Source organism: Solanum verrucosum, unplaced genomic scaffold (genome assembly GCF_900185275.1).
Source record: "Solanum verrucosum unplaced genomic scaffold, falcon-dt-bn FXZP01000049.1, whole genome shotgun sequence".
NCBI lineage: Eukaryota > Viridiplantae > Streptophyta > Magnoliopsida > Solanales > Solanaceae > Solanum > Solanum verrucosum.
The window spans coordinates 6,291,955-6,306,764 of NW_026020221.1; the positions used below are offsets into that span (position 1 = coordinate 6,291,955).

The 14,810-nt window shown below is 33.6% G+C and overlaps 2 protein-coding genes across 2 annotated transcripts; one reads left to right on the forward strand and one right to left on the reverse strand.

Annotated features, from left to right (window-relative positions):
- The first annotated feature begins 211 nt into the window (after positions 1–211).
- Positions 212–11,512, forward strand: LOC125831429 (U-box domain-containing protein 35-like). The gene is made up of 11 exons (XM_049510632.1): positions 212–334; positions 6,625–6,725; positions 7,535–7,767; positions 8,051–8,172; positions 8,259–8,380; positions 8,477–8,667; positions 8,862–9,304; positions 9,615–9,716; positions 9,861–10,289; positions 10,462–11,211; positions 11,330–11,512. Exons 1-11 carry the CDS (start codon positions 212–214, stop codon positions 11,510–11,512), a joined length of 2,799 nt encoding a protein of 932 aa, XP_049366589.1.
- A 1,048-nt stretch (positions 11,513–12,560) lies between these two features.
- Positions 12,561–13,457, reverse strand: LOC125831430 (F-box protein At5g07610-like). The gene has a single exon (XM_049510633.1). The coding sequence runs from the start codon at positions 13,455–13,457 to the stop codon at positions 12,561–12,563; it is 897 nt and encodes a 298-aa protein (XP_049366590.1).
- Between the last annotated feature and the right edge of the window lie 1,353 nt (positions 13,458–14,810).

Genomic DNA, 14,810 nt, shown 5'->3' on the forward strand with positions numbered 1-14,810 from the left:
GTTGAAAGATTAGAGTTCTAGATGAGTTCTTGATAAGTGTTCTTGAAGTTCATTCTAAATCTTGTTTTGTTGGGGTTTTGATGATTTATTGAGATGAAAGTGAGTGTTTTGAGGGCTGTATTGAGTAGATTAGAGTGTACTTATGTTAAGTAATCGAATCCAAGTGATTGGGGAAGAAACAGTTCGATTCTAGGTGAGTTAGGGTGAGAAAATGAGCAAAGAAATTCGCCAGGTTTTCTGGGTTAGGGGCTGGTGCGTCGCGCCAGCCAGTGCACCAGGGTCACCTGCCCCATCCAGTTTGCAATCGGTTGATCCGTTTGAGTTCTTTCGAAGGGTACCTTTACTCCTTTTTTATTCTAAACACTCTAAACTACTTCTAAACAACTAGAAATCATTCATAACATGATCATAACCTTGAATTCATAATTCAAATTCAAGGTAGAGTTAAGAGTTAAGTTTTGAGAATTCTTTCGGACATTATAAGAAAGTCCCTTTGAGTCCTTTTGTGGAGTCTTCTACAACTTCTAGTAACTTGTTTTTAAGACTCGAGCAAGTGAGTATGAGGATGAGGAGAATGTATTCATGAGTCTACTTTATCATCACGATATCCTTCATATCATGAACCGTAACTCTTGAATTTATAATTCACATTCAAGAGAGAGTTAAAAGTAGAGTTCAAGAGAGTCTTTGAGTTCAATTGTGAATCCTTTGAGATCAATTATCGATTTGAGATAAGTTTTGAGGAAGTAAGTACGAAAGTGAGAAGAGTCGTATACATGAGTTTCATGTTGTTATGTAGACCCCCGAGTCTAGTCGTTCATGTCCATAAATTCCGCATGAACTCCATAAGTTGAGTATCTTTGAGAGGGGTAGTACCTTCAAGTTCTAAGTCTTGAGTATTGAGTTCCTAACACTTCTGAGATTATATTCCTAATCATGGAACTATTACATGTTACCCATGAAGTCCTTAAGTTGAGTAGTTCTTGCCCATAATTCCGCATGAACCATATGAGTCGAGAAATCTTGAGATGAGGAGTATCATTGAGTCTTTGAGTTGAGTTGTTCATGCCCATAATTTCACATGAACCTTATGAGTTGAGCATTCTTGAAATGAGTAGTATCATTGAAGTTATTGAGTCCTGAGTTGTTGAGTTTCGAGTATCGAGTTCTTTGTATGGTTATTGAAAACCTTGAATTGGGTCATTCGAGTCCATCATTCGGCATGAACCCTATTTTGAGAAGTCTTTTACAACTTTTTCTAAACTTGTTTTAAGACTTGAGCACTTGAGTTGAGAAAGAGTAGGGTCAAGTTCATTTTCCTTAAAATGATATATGGGAACTAAGTATTCTCAAGAGTAAATGTTTTCACATTTAAAAGAGGAGGAAGCTGAGATTTTCAAAAGGGTTTTGAGTAGTTGAGTAACATCTCTTTTTAGAGAAAGATTTTGAATAATAATCTCAAACCACATAAAGAGTTATGTTTTTAAAACATACGAGCTGAGTATATTTTGAGAGTAGTATTGAGCACTGATATGGGGACGAGTTTAGATAACTCAAGTCTCTATAAACCATGCAGCCGATGTGGATAGAAAGGGTCATACTTTTTAGATGATTCCTTAATGTTTTTTAGCAAAGACTAGTGGATCCACTTAGTTGAGAGGTCTTATACCTTGGCAAAGTATAAGACAATTCTGGCAGCGTGGGCGAGACACTATATCATCACATAGCTCATAGTGATGGTTGTCAGTTAGAGAAACTCCCACAGAGTTATTTTGTATTTTTATATACACATTGAATAATTATTGTAATTTTCAATACATTGAGTTGCTATCTACAGTTTTACAACTTTCCATATATATATATATTGCATCTTTTACTATTGCTTTATCCTTGAGTATCATGAGTTGAGTATCTTGAGTTGATCTGTGCTTCATTATGTCGAGTACCTTATTGTTGAGTTTTACTGAGTTGAGAACCTTATTATTGAGTTGAGTATCTTATCCTTGAGTACTTCTGAGTTGAGTAAGTTTGAGTAGTTTTGAGTATCTTTGAGTTGAGTAAGTTTGAAAAGAGGTAAGTATGTTTCATTTTTATCAAGTTCAAGTTTATGTTTATGCTTTAGAATTCTCCTTACATGCTCGTACATTCCACGTACTGAGCCATTTGGCCTGCATCGTTTCATGATGTAGATACATGTATTCAGGGTCATCAACAAGAGCTTCGTTGATACCACATGAAGTTCGAGTTAGCTATGGTGAGCCTCCTTGCTTTCGGAGGGTTCCACTTTTACTTTCAGTTCTGTCAGGATGTCGTGGGCCCTGTTCCGACTTCCATCTTTGTAATTTAGAGGCTTCATAGATAGACGGTAAAGTTTCAGAAGTCTGTTAATTTATTTTGTTAAATGTTTTAAAGACTTGAGTTGCTTAGTTTTGGCCAGTTGAATATACAATTATATTCTGAGTTAATTATTTGAGTTTTAATGAATTTTATTCTGTTTTAAGCTTTGTATGCTTGAGTTAGTCTTTCGCTTGTAGTCAGCCAGGATGAGGGTTCTCTTGGGGACCAACAATGGTTCTCAAGTGCTGGCCACGTCGAGGGTGTAGGCTCGAGTCGTGACAAAGACAGTGGAGAGATATAATAAATATGTATAAAGTATTTAATAATTGCATATTTTTCATTTTCTTCTTTTTCAAAATGTGGGTCCATAATCAAATATATTGTTAGTGAAATCAGTGCATATTTGATGGCTGATGCATGTAATTCTGTTCTAGTCGATGTATATTTTGTGTTTGAAAAATGTTTGTACACACACATATATATATATATATATATTTTTTTTTTTTTTAAAAAAAAAAATAATATTTAATTTATAATTTATACCACTAGACAGAGCGTCTAGCAGTTTAATTTTTATTAAAACAAAAATCCTCAACATAAATAAGTACAAGCAAGAGGGGCTAGGCCTTATGTAACATATATACCTCTACTAATTAACAAACATGAAGAAAATAAGAGCTAGAGAAAACTAGATATTCTATGATCATCACAGAATTCGTAATACACTCTATGATGATATTACAAATGAGAATGCTTAAATAATGCACAAATATAAAATCCAAGAAGAAAGTTGAGTTATCAACCTCAAACTTACTTTTACAAATGTGTGAATTTAAAATGAAATATATGTATATTTATAAGTAACTTATGTATAATTGTGCCATCACACTCTCGATACATGTTTTTGGATTGTTTTGATTCATTTAATTTTTCTTAATATTTACATGTATCATCAAAACATCTTATTTAAAATTATATTACTGATATATCAAAATACATCAATTAATTCTTACATACAATTAAGCCTAGAATTGTATATTAGATATTAGTCATCTACATCTCAAATATATGAAGAGAGGTATCGCTAGGTTATGTGAATAACAAAACTACCATTGCACTACATAATATAGTGATATACTATATCTATTTATGAAATTTTCTAAGTAATATTAACGCCAAGCAAGGCCCATTAAAGAGGAACCACTCTTTATTACAACATTTTTTATTTTCAGGATTTAAATTCGAGACCTACATATAATTAATGGTAGATAGATTATATTCATCTATCACAATCATGACTCATGATGAATTATTGGTTCATTCTCTTTATTTGTGCATCTTTGTGATGGGTAGATTTTCAACAACAACAAAAAAAAAGATAATAAAAAAGATAGATGTCTATAATGTGATACTAAAGTATGACCGAAAATATTTGTGTAGTTTGTAATTGGATGTACTTAAAACCATCATCATAATGCATTAGGTGCACATTTATATTTTGTATACATTGATTTCGAATAAATATCACTCACTTTTTCCTATAAACAATTAATTGATCCATATTACAAGATGAGTAAGTATGTGCATTGAGATTTTAACAGGACATGACTTTACAATTGTACTTAAAAGTTTTAAATTTCACTACGATTTTTTTACAAAGTGTAGCCACCCCAAACCTTCCTAAAGAAGAAATTTGTGATAAGTTGACAATCATCGTAAAAATAATTCAAAATATATTGATTTCTCTAAATAATATATTTCATATAAAGAATTGAGGAATATTAATTGATTGATTGTCTACCATTTTATTTCAATATTGATATTTTTACTCAGTGTATTGTGTTTGGTACTTTTTTTTTTTTTTAAAAAAATTTGGTTAAATAATTAAGAAATTAAATGATTTTCTTAGTAGAAATAGGTAAAATAAGTTCAATAAGTGGTATTCCGACTAATTGTCTCCTCCCCGGCCTCTAAAACACCCCATTTCCACACCCACCCACATAGCCCCGATTCCTACTCACCCCACCCTTATAATGTTTGCCTAAATTTATAAATACTTTTAGGATAATATATTCTACTTATTTATTTTATGAAAATACAAGAAAATAAATAAATAAACTATTTATTTTAAAAAAAAACATATTAAATGTAAAATATGTTCCTTCATACCAAACAAGTTTCTAAATATTAGTGATGTATATTACTTTAATTAATGTAGTTTTACACAGTTTTTAAATGTATAGTTTTATTTCTCAAACATTGAGTAACAGAAATTAAAAAATTACTTTAATGTATGAGTATGTATTAATCAACATATACTCATAACATTAGTCAAAATATGAAATTGACCCCCACACCATAATTATATATAAAAAATTATCCAATTACTTTTTTCCACATTTATGTGGCATATTTAAATTCTAGATTCGAGTAAAGCTGCCAAGCATGTAATATTTATTTTTCATTTTTGTATGAAATTTGCTTATATAATTTAATCCCAAGAGGAAGAAAAAACTTGGACTTGGTATGAGTCAACTTCCATATTCCTAGGAGATACTGGATATTCCTACAATATGTATTATTTTAAAAAAAGATTGTGCCACCAAAGTCCTAATTTTGTATTGAGTAAAACCCTCCCCTCAAAATCATATTGCCCCATGGATTATTTTTATAATGTTTGTCAATATTAAATTGATTATTACATGTCTCACAAGTCACAATCAATTACAATTCACACAAAACAAGGTGAAATATAAAGTCATGTTCCAATTACAATTATATCTCGAAGTAAGTCATGTTCCAATTGAACACTTCATAATAAAGTGTTCGTTAATTAGACACTTTCGATTCAATTTTTTTTTATAAAAAATTACGCGTATTTTCATTTATCTATTAGATAGTACTTAACCACATAAAATATGTCATTTCCTTTAATTGAGGAATTTTCGCATATATCCACTCAAAAATAACTTAATTATGCTACATAGCTATAGTTAACTAATTGCGATTTGTAGCTACATGTCAGAGGAAGGAGAGAAGTGAGCGAGATTGGGAGAGAGGAGAGAGGTGAGAGATGGCAGAGATTGGAGAAAGGTGAATTGTATATGTATATATGTCGAACTGTATATGTATATATGTCAAATAATTGTATATATGATGTATCTGGTATACATATGTATTTGTATATTTGGAGAGGGAGATTGGGAGAGGGAGGAGAGAGGCGAGTGAGAGAGGGCAGAGAGTGGATAGAGGCGAACTGTATATGTATAATAATTGTATATAACATACATATGAATTTGTATATCTGGTGAGCGAGATTAGGAGAGGAGGAGAGAGGGGAGTGAGATTGGGAGAGGGAAGAAGGAGGCGAGCGAGTGTGGAGATAGGCTAATTGTATTTATATATATGTCATATAATTGTATATATACATATGAATAATTTATATATGTATATGTATAAGTGACGTAATTACAGTTAAAAGTAAGCTGCGGGACATAATTAATTCAAACTATAACTATGTTAGCTAATTAACTAGTATATATTTGCTTATCCGCATAATTTTTCCTTAATTATAAGCATTAACCTCACATAGAAAATGCCTTGAGTTTTACATCTTATTGAGGCGAATGCTTATAGTTAAAGAAAATGACATATTTTATGTGGTTAATTTAACTATTTATAGACGAATGAGAACACAATTTTTTTAAACCAAAAGTATCTAATTAGAACACTTCTTTATTAGGAGTTAAGGTGTTGATTTGAAAGTACAGTTAATTCGAAAATTTACATGAAATATTCTGACAAGTCTAAGGACTGATGATGTATTAAGCCAAATATAAAGTAACAATTCTTTAGTATAGTTAGAAGACTTTACCTCATAGGACGTGTCTGCAACTATTTCTGTTCTGCTTAGTCAAAAGCTTAAATAATGTTAGTACTAATTTTATAATTAAGGTGCATTGAAGATAAGTGTTGGACCAATGAGCTTCTTGATTAAGACTCCATTAAACAAGCAATTGAAAATTATAAAGTCAGAAATAGAATACATGAAATTTATCTTGCGTATGCAATGATCACAAAGCATATACCAAGATTTCCTAATTTTAGACATTTACTATTCTATAATTTTGGTTAGTGCTAATGCATGTTTGCTAATCTTCAATTAAAAATTAATTTCCATTTTTCAACAAATGATAAGAGATAGTCAATGTTGTTATCATGTCAAAGGTTTTTGTGATACTTCTATTTAACCAAGTTTAATTCCTTCTTTATTTAGTTTGATACAAGGAAATAAACTTGATTTCATCTAATCCAAAATATATAATAATGCCTCCTTTTAACTACAAAAGAAGTCCAAAACACATCAAGAGAGCACAAAGTTGGAAAGAGTTAGTATTCTTTTGTTTTCCTTTTTGTGCCTTTATTGGGGCATTTCCAAGAATGTATTACGTATCGTGTAGATGTGAATTCATAATCTAGAGTCAGTCAATATAAAATGAGTGTTTTTTTGAATAGGAATGCATAGTTCGAGTTGAACCATAAAAACTCGTCCCATGTTCTTGGGCATTTTCAAGAATGTATGATGTGTGTGTAGATGTGAATCTATGATCTAGAGTCGGTCAATACAGAATGAGTGTTTTTTTAAAATAGGAATGCATAGTTCGAGTTGAAACAGAAAAAACTCGTCCCATGTTCTTGAGCATTTTCAAGGATGTATGATGTGTGTGTAGATTTTAATCCATGATCTAGAGCCGGTCAATACAGAATGAGTTTTTAAAAAAAAAATAGGAATGCATAGTTCGAGTTGAAATAGAAAAAACTCGTCCCATGTTCTTGGGCATTTTCTAGGATGTATGATGTAGATGTGAATCCATGATCTAGAGTCGGTCAGTACAGAATGAGTGTTTTATTTTAATAGGAATGCATAGTTCGAGTTGAAACATAAATCTCGTCCCATGTTTTTAGGCATTTTCAAAGATGTATGATGTGTGTGTAGATGTGAATCCAAGATCTAGAGTCAATCAGCACGGAATGAGTATAATTTTCTCATATGTATATGTACAAATGCACATTTTCAGTTTACCTTTTTGAATATGGATTATACATAGTTCGAGTTGAATGCAATATGTTCATTTGAACCATAAAACTCTCCTCTGTTAATGCACGAGTTGATCTTACATTTTTGCGATTGTTGCAGAACTTACATTACTGAAGAGGAGTGGCAGAGTATGGAGGAGAGTGATATATCGAAAATAGAAGGGCAAGGAACAATGCAGTCTCCGATTTCTTCAGTTGTTGCAATAGCCATAACTGGGAACAAGAATAGCAGATATGTGGTGAAATGGGCATTAGAGAAATTTATTCCAGAGGGAGAGACGCGCTTCATGTTGCTACATGTCCGCCCTGAGATCACCGCGGTTCCAACTCCTAGTAAGTATTTGACTCTAGGATATCTTATGTTGAAAGTAGCAGAAAGTTCTGCTACATGTCTGGATTATTGCTGTGCAAGAATTCGAGTATAAATTCCTTCGGTTAATCTAGCATATCTAATGTAAAAACTTCATTATTCAACACCTCTAACACGTATCACCTGATTTGGAGTTAACGTGCTACGAGTCAAAAATAAGTTTTTCAAATGTCTGATCTTGTGTAGTTTGTTACCTGCCTTGTAATTAGTCTAAACTTGCAAGTTGCTGCATTTTTTTTCTTCTAGTGGGGAACTTGATTCCTATTGCACAAGTAAGAGAAGATGTAGCGGATGCTTTCAGGAAGGAAGTTGAGTTGCAAGCAAGTGAAAAACTTCTTCCTTACAAGACAATGTGTAGTCGGAGACAGGTTCGAGTTATATCCAATGTGTGCCTGAAATACTTGAGGAATTACATCTTGGTTAATAATGTTCATTTTCTCTTAACTAAATGCAGGTACAAGTAGGAGTTGTTCAACTTGAATCAAATGATGTTATAAATGCAATTGCAGGGGTAGTATCTAAATGTTCTATCAACAAGCTTGTTATTGGAACCTCAACCCCTGGCCTATTTTCAAGGTACCAATAACTCGAAATCAATATGTCTTTATTGACATTTCTTTGTTGCGATTATCATACACGCAATGATGTGATAACTTATTGAATGATTCACAGGGGAAGAAACTTATCTGCAAGTATATCAGAAACAGCTCCAACCTTTTGCACAGTTTATGCTGTGTCAAAGGGAAAACTGTCATCAGTGCGGGCCTCGAGTACAGAAAACAACAGATTCCTTATAGATGATAGCAGTGATACAAGTAGTTCATCTAACAACTCTACAGGCCACAGCTTTAGCTCACAAGCAGGTATAAACTTCTTATTCACATATTTCTTCATTTTCCTAGACGTTAACGAAGGATACAATGAACTTCATTAAAACAAGGCGATCACATGATGAAACGAGAAGCAATTGAAAATGATTACTTACAAGTATATGCAGGACCGGATATCGTCCTTGCTTCATTGCCACAATTGTAATATCTTGTTCTTTAATTCTCAGAGAGGACGGACCATAGCTCAACTTCACCTGCTTCATACTCTCATTTGTACTCTCCTTCTCATCAACCGCAACGTTATCAAGCTAAATCTCCAGTGCACCAGGCCCTCCAGACACTTCTCCATAAAAGAACAAATTTCAGTGAAAACATCCAATCTAGAAGTTCATCTGTCGATATTGGAGAAGCATTTCAAGCTCTTTCAATTAAAAGCAATACTCCTTTGCATAAAAGAGCAATTTTGGATGAAGTCATCCATCCTAGAGCTCTATCTGTTGCTATTGGAGAAGCTGATGATGAAAAAAGTTGCTATTTCAGTAGCTCGGGAATTACTGATCTCTACAATCGTGCTTCAAGTTTCAAAAAAGCGAAAGTCGACAACCAATCATGGTCAATAAGTCAGTCTTCTACCTCAGATGTTCCAACAGATTCTTCATCTGGAAGTCAGGTGATCATATTTTTCTTTCATTTAACATGCAGTGCCATACATTCACTTTGCTTATATGAGGAGCTTCTTGGTTCTGCAGTTTTATGCATAGTCCTAAAAGTTAGTAGAAATCTTACAGGCTACAGCAAACCTCCTGTTTACAGAAGGAACTATGAGGGGTTTATCCAGGAATGAATAGTGACACTTCGACTAGACTTTAACTATTTTTTAATTTTGTGACTGTAGAAATTACATGAAATCTAACTTCACAGCTCAAGTTACACTTGCCATAGTTTCGTGAATTGCTACTAAAGTCTTTGTATATGTGCAGGTTAACATCAATTATGACCTAGAAAAACTGAGAATTGAGCTCAGACATATTCAAGGAATGTATGCAATAGCCCAAACTGAGGCGATAGATGCTTCTAGGAAGGTAATTTTCATTTAAAACTGAATTTGTGGCAAATAGTACTCCCATATGCTATTACTCTTTTTATTAGAAGCATGTAATCAATAAGCATTCTTGCCTCTTTCATGCACATATTGGATAATTTGCTTATACTGTGCTTTCTCTCAGTTGAATGAATTTCAGAATCTTCGAGTAGAGGAAGCAAATAAACTTAAGCAGATAAACCTTAAAGAGGAGGAAGCGAAAGAATTGGCAGAGCAAGAGAAGTTAAAATGTGAAGCAGCAAAGAAGGAAGCTGACTATGCAATGGAATGTGTTGAAAGAGAAGCTGAGCAAAGAAGAGCAGCAGAGAGCATTGCCAACCGGGAGGCTAGAACAAAAGAAAAGCTAGAGAAATCATTGGCACTACCTTTGCATCACTACCAGGAATTCACGTGGGAAGAGATTGTGACGGCTAGCTCATCATTCTCCGAGGATCTTAAGATAGGAATGGGATCATATGGAATGGTCTACAAGTGCTATTTGCATCATACACCTGCAGCAGTGAAAGTTCTTCATTCAGCTGAGGCTCATAGAACTAAGCAATTTCAACAAGAGGTATGCAAAATCTCCGAACAGAGAAAGAAGTTAACAGGAATAACTAAAATAAGCTTCGAGTAACATACATGGCGTATTAGCTTCAGCCAACTGTAGTTGTGATTCCACTGCTGCCACTCAAATTTGGCTTTGAGTTAAACTAACTATATCCTTTTTCTGGCTATTTCCACAGCTTGAAGTATTGAGCAAAATTCATCATCCTCACTTGTTATTTCTTCTCGGTGCATGCCCTGAACGCGGTTGCCTAGTATATGAGTACATGGAGAATGGAAGTTTGGAGGATAGGTTGACAAGGAAAAACAACACACCTCCACTTACATGGTTTGACAGGGTTCGCATAGCGTGGGAAGTTGCTTCAGCTCTTGTTTTCCTTCATAACACGAAGCCAAAACTGATCATACACCGTGATTTAAAGCCAGCTAACATACTCCTTGATCACAACTTAGTCAGCAAAATTGGAGATGTTGGTCTTTCAACAATGGTTCAGTCAGACTCTTCCTCAGCAATGACCGCATATAAAGACACTAGTCCAGTTGGCACACTTTGCTATATAGATCCTGAGTATCAAAGGACAGGATTAGTCTCTACAAAATCTGATGTTTATGCTTTTGGGATGGTCATATTGCAGTTGCTTACTGCAAAAAGAGCCATAGCTTTAGCCCACATGGTAGAAATGGCTACCGAAGAGGATAAACTGGTGGAGTTGCTGGATCAAGAAGCCGGTGAATGGCCTCTTGAAGAGACAAAGGAACTGGCTGTACTTGCTCTAAAATGCACTGAACTTCGACGTAGAGACAGACCTGACCTGAAAGATGAAGTTCTCCCTATTTTGGAGAGATTTAAAGAGGTTGCTGATAGAGCTCGATATTTGAAATATAATCAACCTCCACCTCCTAGCCACTTCAAATGCCCCCTACTCAAGGTACACTTATGTTGATTGCGTAAATCGCTTCATAGTAATTCACATTACGCTATTATGCATGTTACAAAGTCTACTTCCTGCTCTTTGATTCATTTACTAAAGGAAAATTCTGCTTCAGGAAGTGATTCAAGACCCCTGTGTTGCGGCTGATGGATACACTTATGACCGGAAGGCAATAGAGTCATGGCTCGCGGACAATGATAATTCACCAGTTACAAATTTACCATTACCACATAAGCACCTGCTTCCAAATTATGCACTTCTCTCAGCTATCAAAGAGTGGAAGTCAGGGAAACATTGACACAACTTTTAGCTATATACTTGAGCTTCTTAGAGACGGGAATCTCTATGTTTGTACATGCAATTACTAGTGTTAGTTGATAGATTAGTCTCTCAGATACATTCATTTAGCATTGCTTTCCCACAAGAAGCCCTCTACATTCTTTGAAACAACTGATTGGAAATAAAGAATCGCGGCAAAATCAGCTCACTGATGAGCTACAATGTAAAGAAGTTTTTGTAAAGAATTCCCAAATAAATGCTTGAAATGTTAACTAGTGGTTAACATAGACATAGAAATGTATATGATCAGATACTCATTTTAATGTTTTTTTTTTTCAAGTTTATTCATGTAGGTTGTACTTCAACAAATGCTATTAAACATTAGGAGAAACTTTTCATTTATTTACTGTAACACTTGATTTGAAGAACCAGATACAACAGCATCTGAAGCTTGAAATGAGAAAAAAAAATCATTATGTATACATTGTTCGAGAATATGAATATTTTTCCTTTTCGACACACCAATTTTGAGTTGTAAAGTGCAGAAATATATCACTAGGACTTAGAATGCAACACCTTACCAACAAATAGTCAAGTAGTATCTGTTCCGATAAATATCACTTTCTGCAGAAAACAGGATCTTATCAATGACACATGTCAAACTTACTGTTCATCAGGTATCAATTATATCATCAACTATAGTCGTCAACAAAAATCACAAATCAGAATTATCTAGATAAAGTAGCTAGGAAAGTGAGCAGGAACCTCATAGTGATTCAAAGATTTTTATTCCTGAAGTGCTACATTTTGATTGATAGACACATTCCTTATACATCTACTGGCCTACATTACTCAGTTCAATTTGCTTCCTATCCAGAATGGATTGTTGAAGAAATGATCAACTGACGGTAATGGCAACTTCTCATAACTCCTACCTTTTACTGTTAACTCAACTTTGCAAGGCATGTAAAGAATCAAATATGGTAGCTTGTTATTTCCTTCACTTGTCATAAGAGAAAGCACACTAAACGTAAACTCAAGAGAAGTAAGTCCCGGTGAACTACAAATCATTTCTCGAATTGCACATGAAGTTGGTTCATGTCGATCAATGCAATACTTTGCGCTCCAAGAAAAGAGTAGTCATTTTCCAATACAAAGACATCAATATGATGTGAATCACTGACTGAAGAGCCAACCAGATGTAAATTCCCGCGGACGCATCCACAGTAATACTGTTCATTCATTTTAGGTAATTGATAAGAGTGGATAATTTCCTTATCAATATCAAAATAACAAAAGCTATTTACCCCTCTCAAGATCCAAAAGATAGCTCCATTGAAGAAAACTCCCTTACATTGTCCCAAATAGCTCAAAAATGCTTTTGGGAACTGGACTCGTGATCGCCTCCATGAGTTGGTATCTGAAGAGTATATTTCAATAGGGAGACAATAACATAAACTATCTTTGGGATTACTCGAGAATTGGATCCCAACATTTATAACTTTGTAATGAGGCGATATCGAATGATCAAAGGCCAAACTCATGTCTAGTGACCCCACATTTGGACTCGGACGAGTATGGAATTCCTTTGTAGTTGGATTACACACAATGTACTCATCGAATAGCCTCTTACGACAAAGAAGTAAACCACCACAACAATTCAAAATTACAACATCATCAAAGGGATCATCTTTCATTATAAAATCAAAGAATCTAATAGAAGCTTTAGATTTTGTTTTATCAGGAATGTAATAACAAGGGTAATCGAGAAAAGGCGACTGTAGAATGAGTAGAGTTGGGAAAGATTGAGGCTTCCAGAGAGAAGAAAAACGGGGATTGGAGACGAGAGACCTCCAACGTTTCGAAACAAGTTTGAACCTGAAAAGAGGCCTTGCAGGAAGGAGTAGTAAAATCTTGGTTACAAGATCATCACTACCTTCAATTTTTTCAGCACTATAAGACATGTTGATATGTTTGTATAAAGAACATATCTATTCAAACACTTACATATAGATAATAAAATGGGAAGGATGAGTTCAGTCTCCAACAAGAAACTTTCAATATTCTCATCACAACATTTAACGGATTACAAAAAATGAAGAGTCCATGTTGTGTTTCCAGCAGAACCATTAATGTGCACAAAACACAATTCATTTTGTCATTACTTTTTTCAAGTTGCAACAAAGCAATGTAGAGCACTTTTTTAAAGCATCCAATACTCTAAAAATACAGAGTTGTTATATGAAGATTCACAAACAACAACCAGGCCAGTGACAGAGCCAGAATTTTCAATAAGGGGTTCAAAATGAAGAAGTAAACACAGAAAAGGTTGAAGGGGGTTCGACATCTACTATATATACATTAAAAAAAACTTTAACCTTGTATAAATAGTACTCCCTCCATTTCAAATTAATTGAATTGTTGAGACATTTTTCATTTTTTCAAATCAACTTAATTGTTCAACTTTCAAGACTACTTTTAGAATGTTCTTCCAATTTTATCCTTCATTAGTTAGTATTGGAATTAGTTATTTAATTAATGTTTAGTTATTTTCATTATAAATTTGACAATAATTAATAAAGGTGAAAATGGAAAGTTATACCTAATAATATCTTAAATCTTCTTTTGTAAAAGGGTGTGAAACACCTTAACAATTCAATTAATTTGAAATGAAGAGAGTAATATTTTCCGCTGAAATATGTTGGTTCCGCCCCTGACAACAACAACAAACTCAGTGTAATCCTACGGGTGGAATGAAGATTCACAAACATGATTTCAAAATTGTTATCTTTTTCTACAAAATAAGTACCATTTCCTCGTGTTCCTCATAATTCATGAACACATACAATGAAAAAGGGTAAATATGCTCTATCTGTTAGGCGGAGAGGGTATATATATATATATATCATTTATTTAACTATAGATATATCTGGTCGAAATTGCAAAATTAAGATGTATATTTACCACTTTTCCCTTTATATATTCATGAATCGTTTTTCTTTACAAAAGTTGCAGAAAAAAGAAAATAAATATCATTACTCATTCTACTTACAATGAAAATCAAGAACTTCTTGCAAGGCAAAAAACATGATTTTAGAATTGCTAATGGCAAAAAACTCTTCTTTTTCTACAACAATAATAAGCAGTGAGAGCTGCAATTTCCTCCATTTCAATTTGTTTGCTATACGTTTCTTTTAAGACCGTTTAGAAAAGAGCATTTTTTCTCCTTTTGACAACTCTTTAATTTCAATTTTTCAGGTGACATATTTAATACACAAGATTAAAGTTCATTTTGATACATTGTACACTTTAGTTTA

Coding starts and splice junctions, on each gene's coding strand:
- LOC125831430 (XM_049510633.1), bottom strand. CDS start 13,457: ATGTCTTATAGTGCTGAAAAAATTGAAGGTAGTGATGATCTTGTAACC.
- LOC125831429 (XM_049510632.1), top strand. CDS start 212: ATGAGCAAAGAAATTCGCCAGGTTTTCTGGGTTAGGGGCTGGTGCGTC. Junction 7,768..8,050: donor CACCGCGGTTCCAACTCCTA/GTAAGTATTTGA, acceptor TTTTTCTTCTAG/TGGGGAACTTGATTCCTATT. Junction 11,212..11,329: donor TCAAATGCCCCCTACTCAAG/GTACACTTATGT, acceptor ATTCTGCTTCAG/GAAGTGATTCAAGACCCCTG.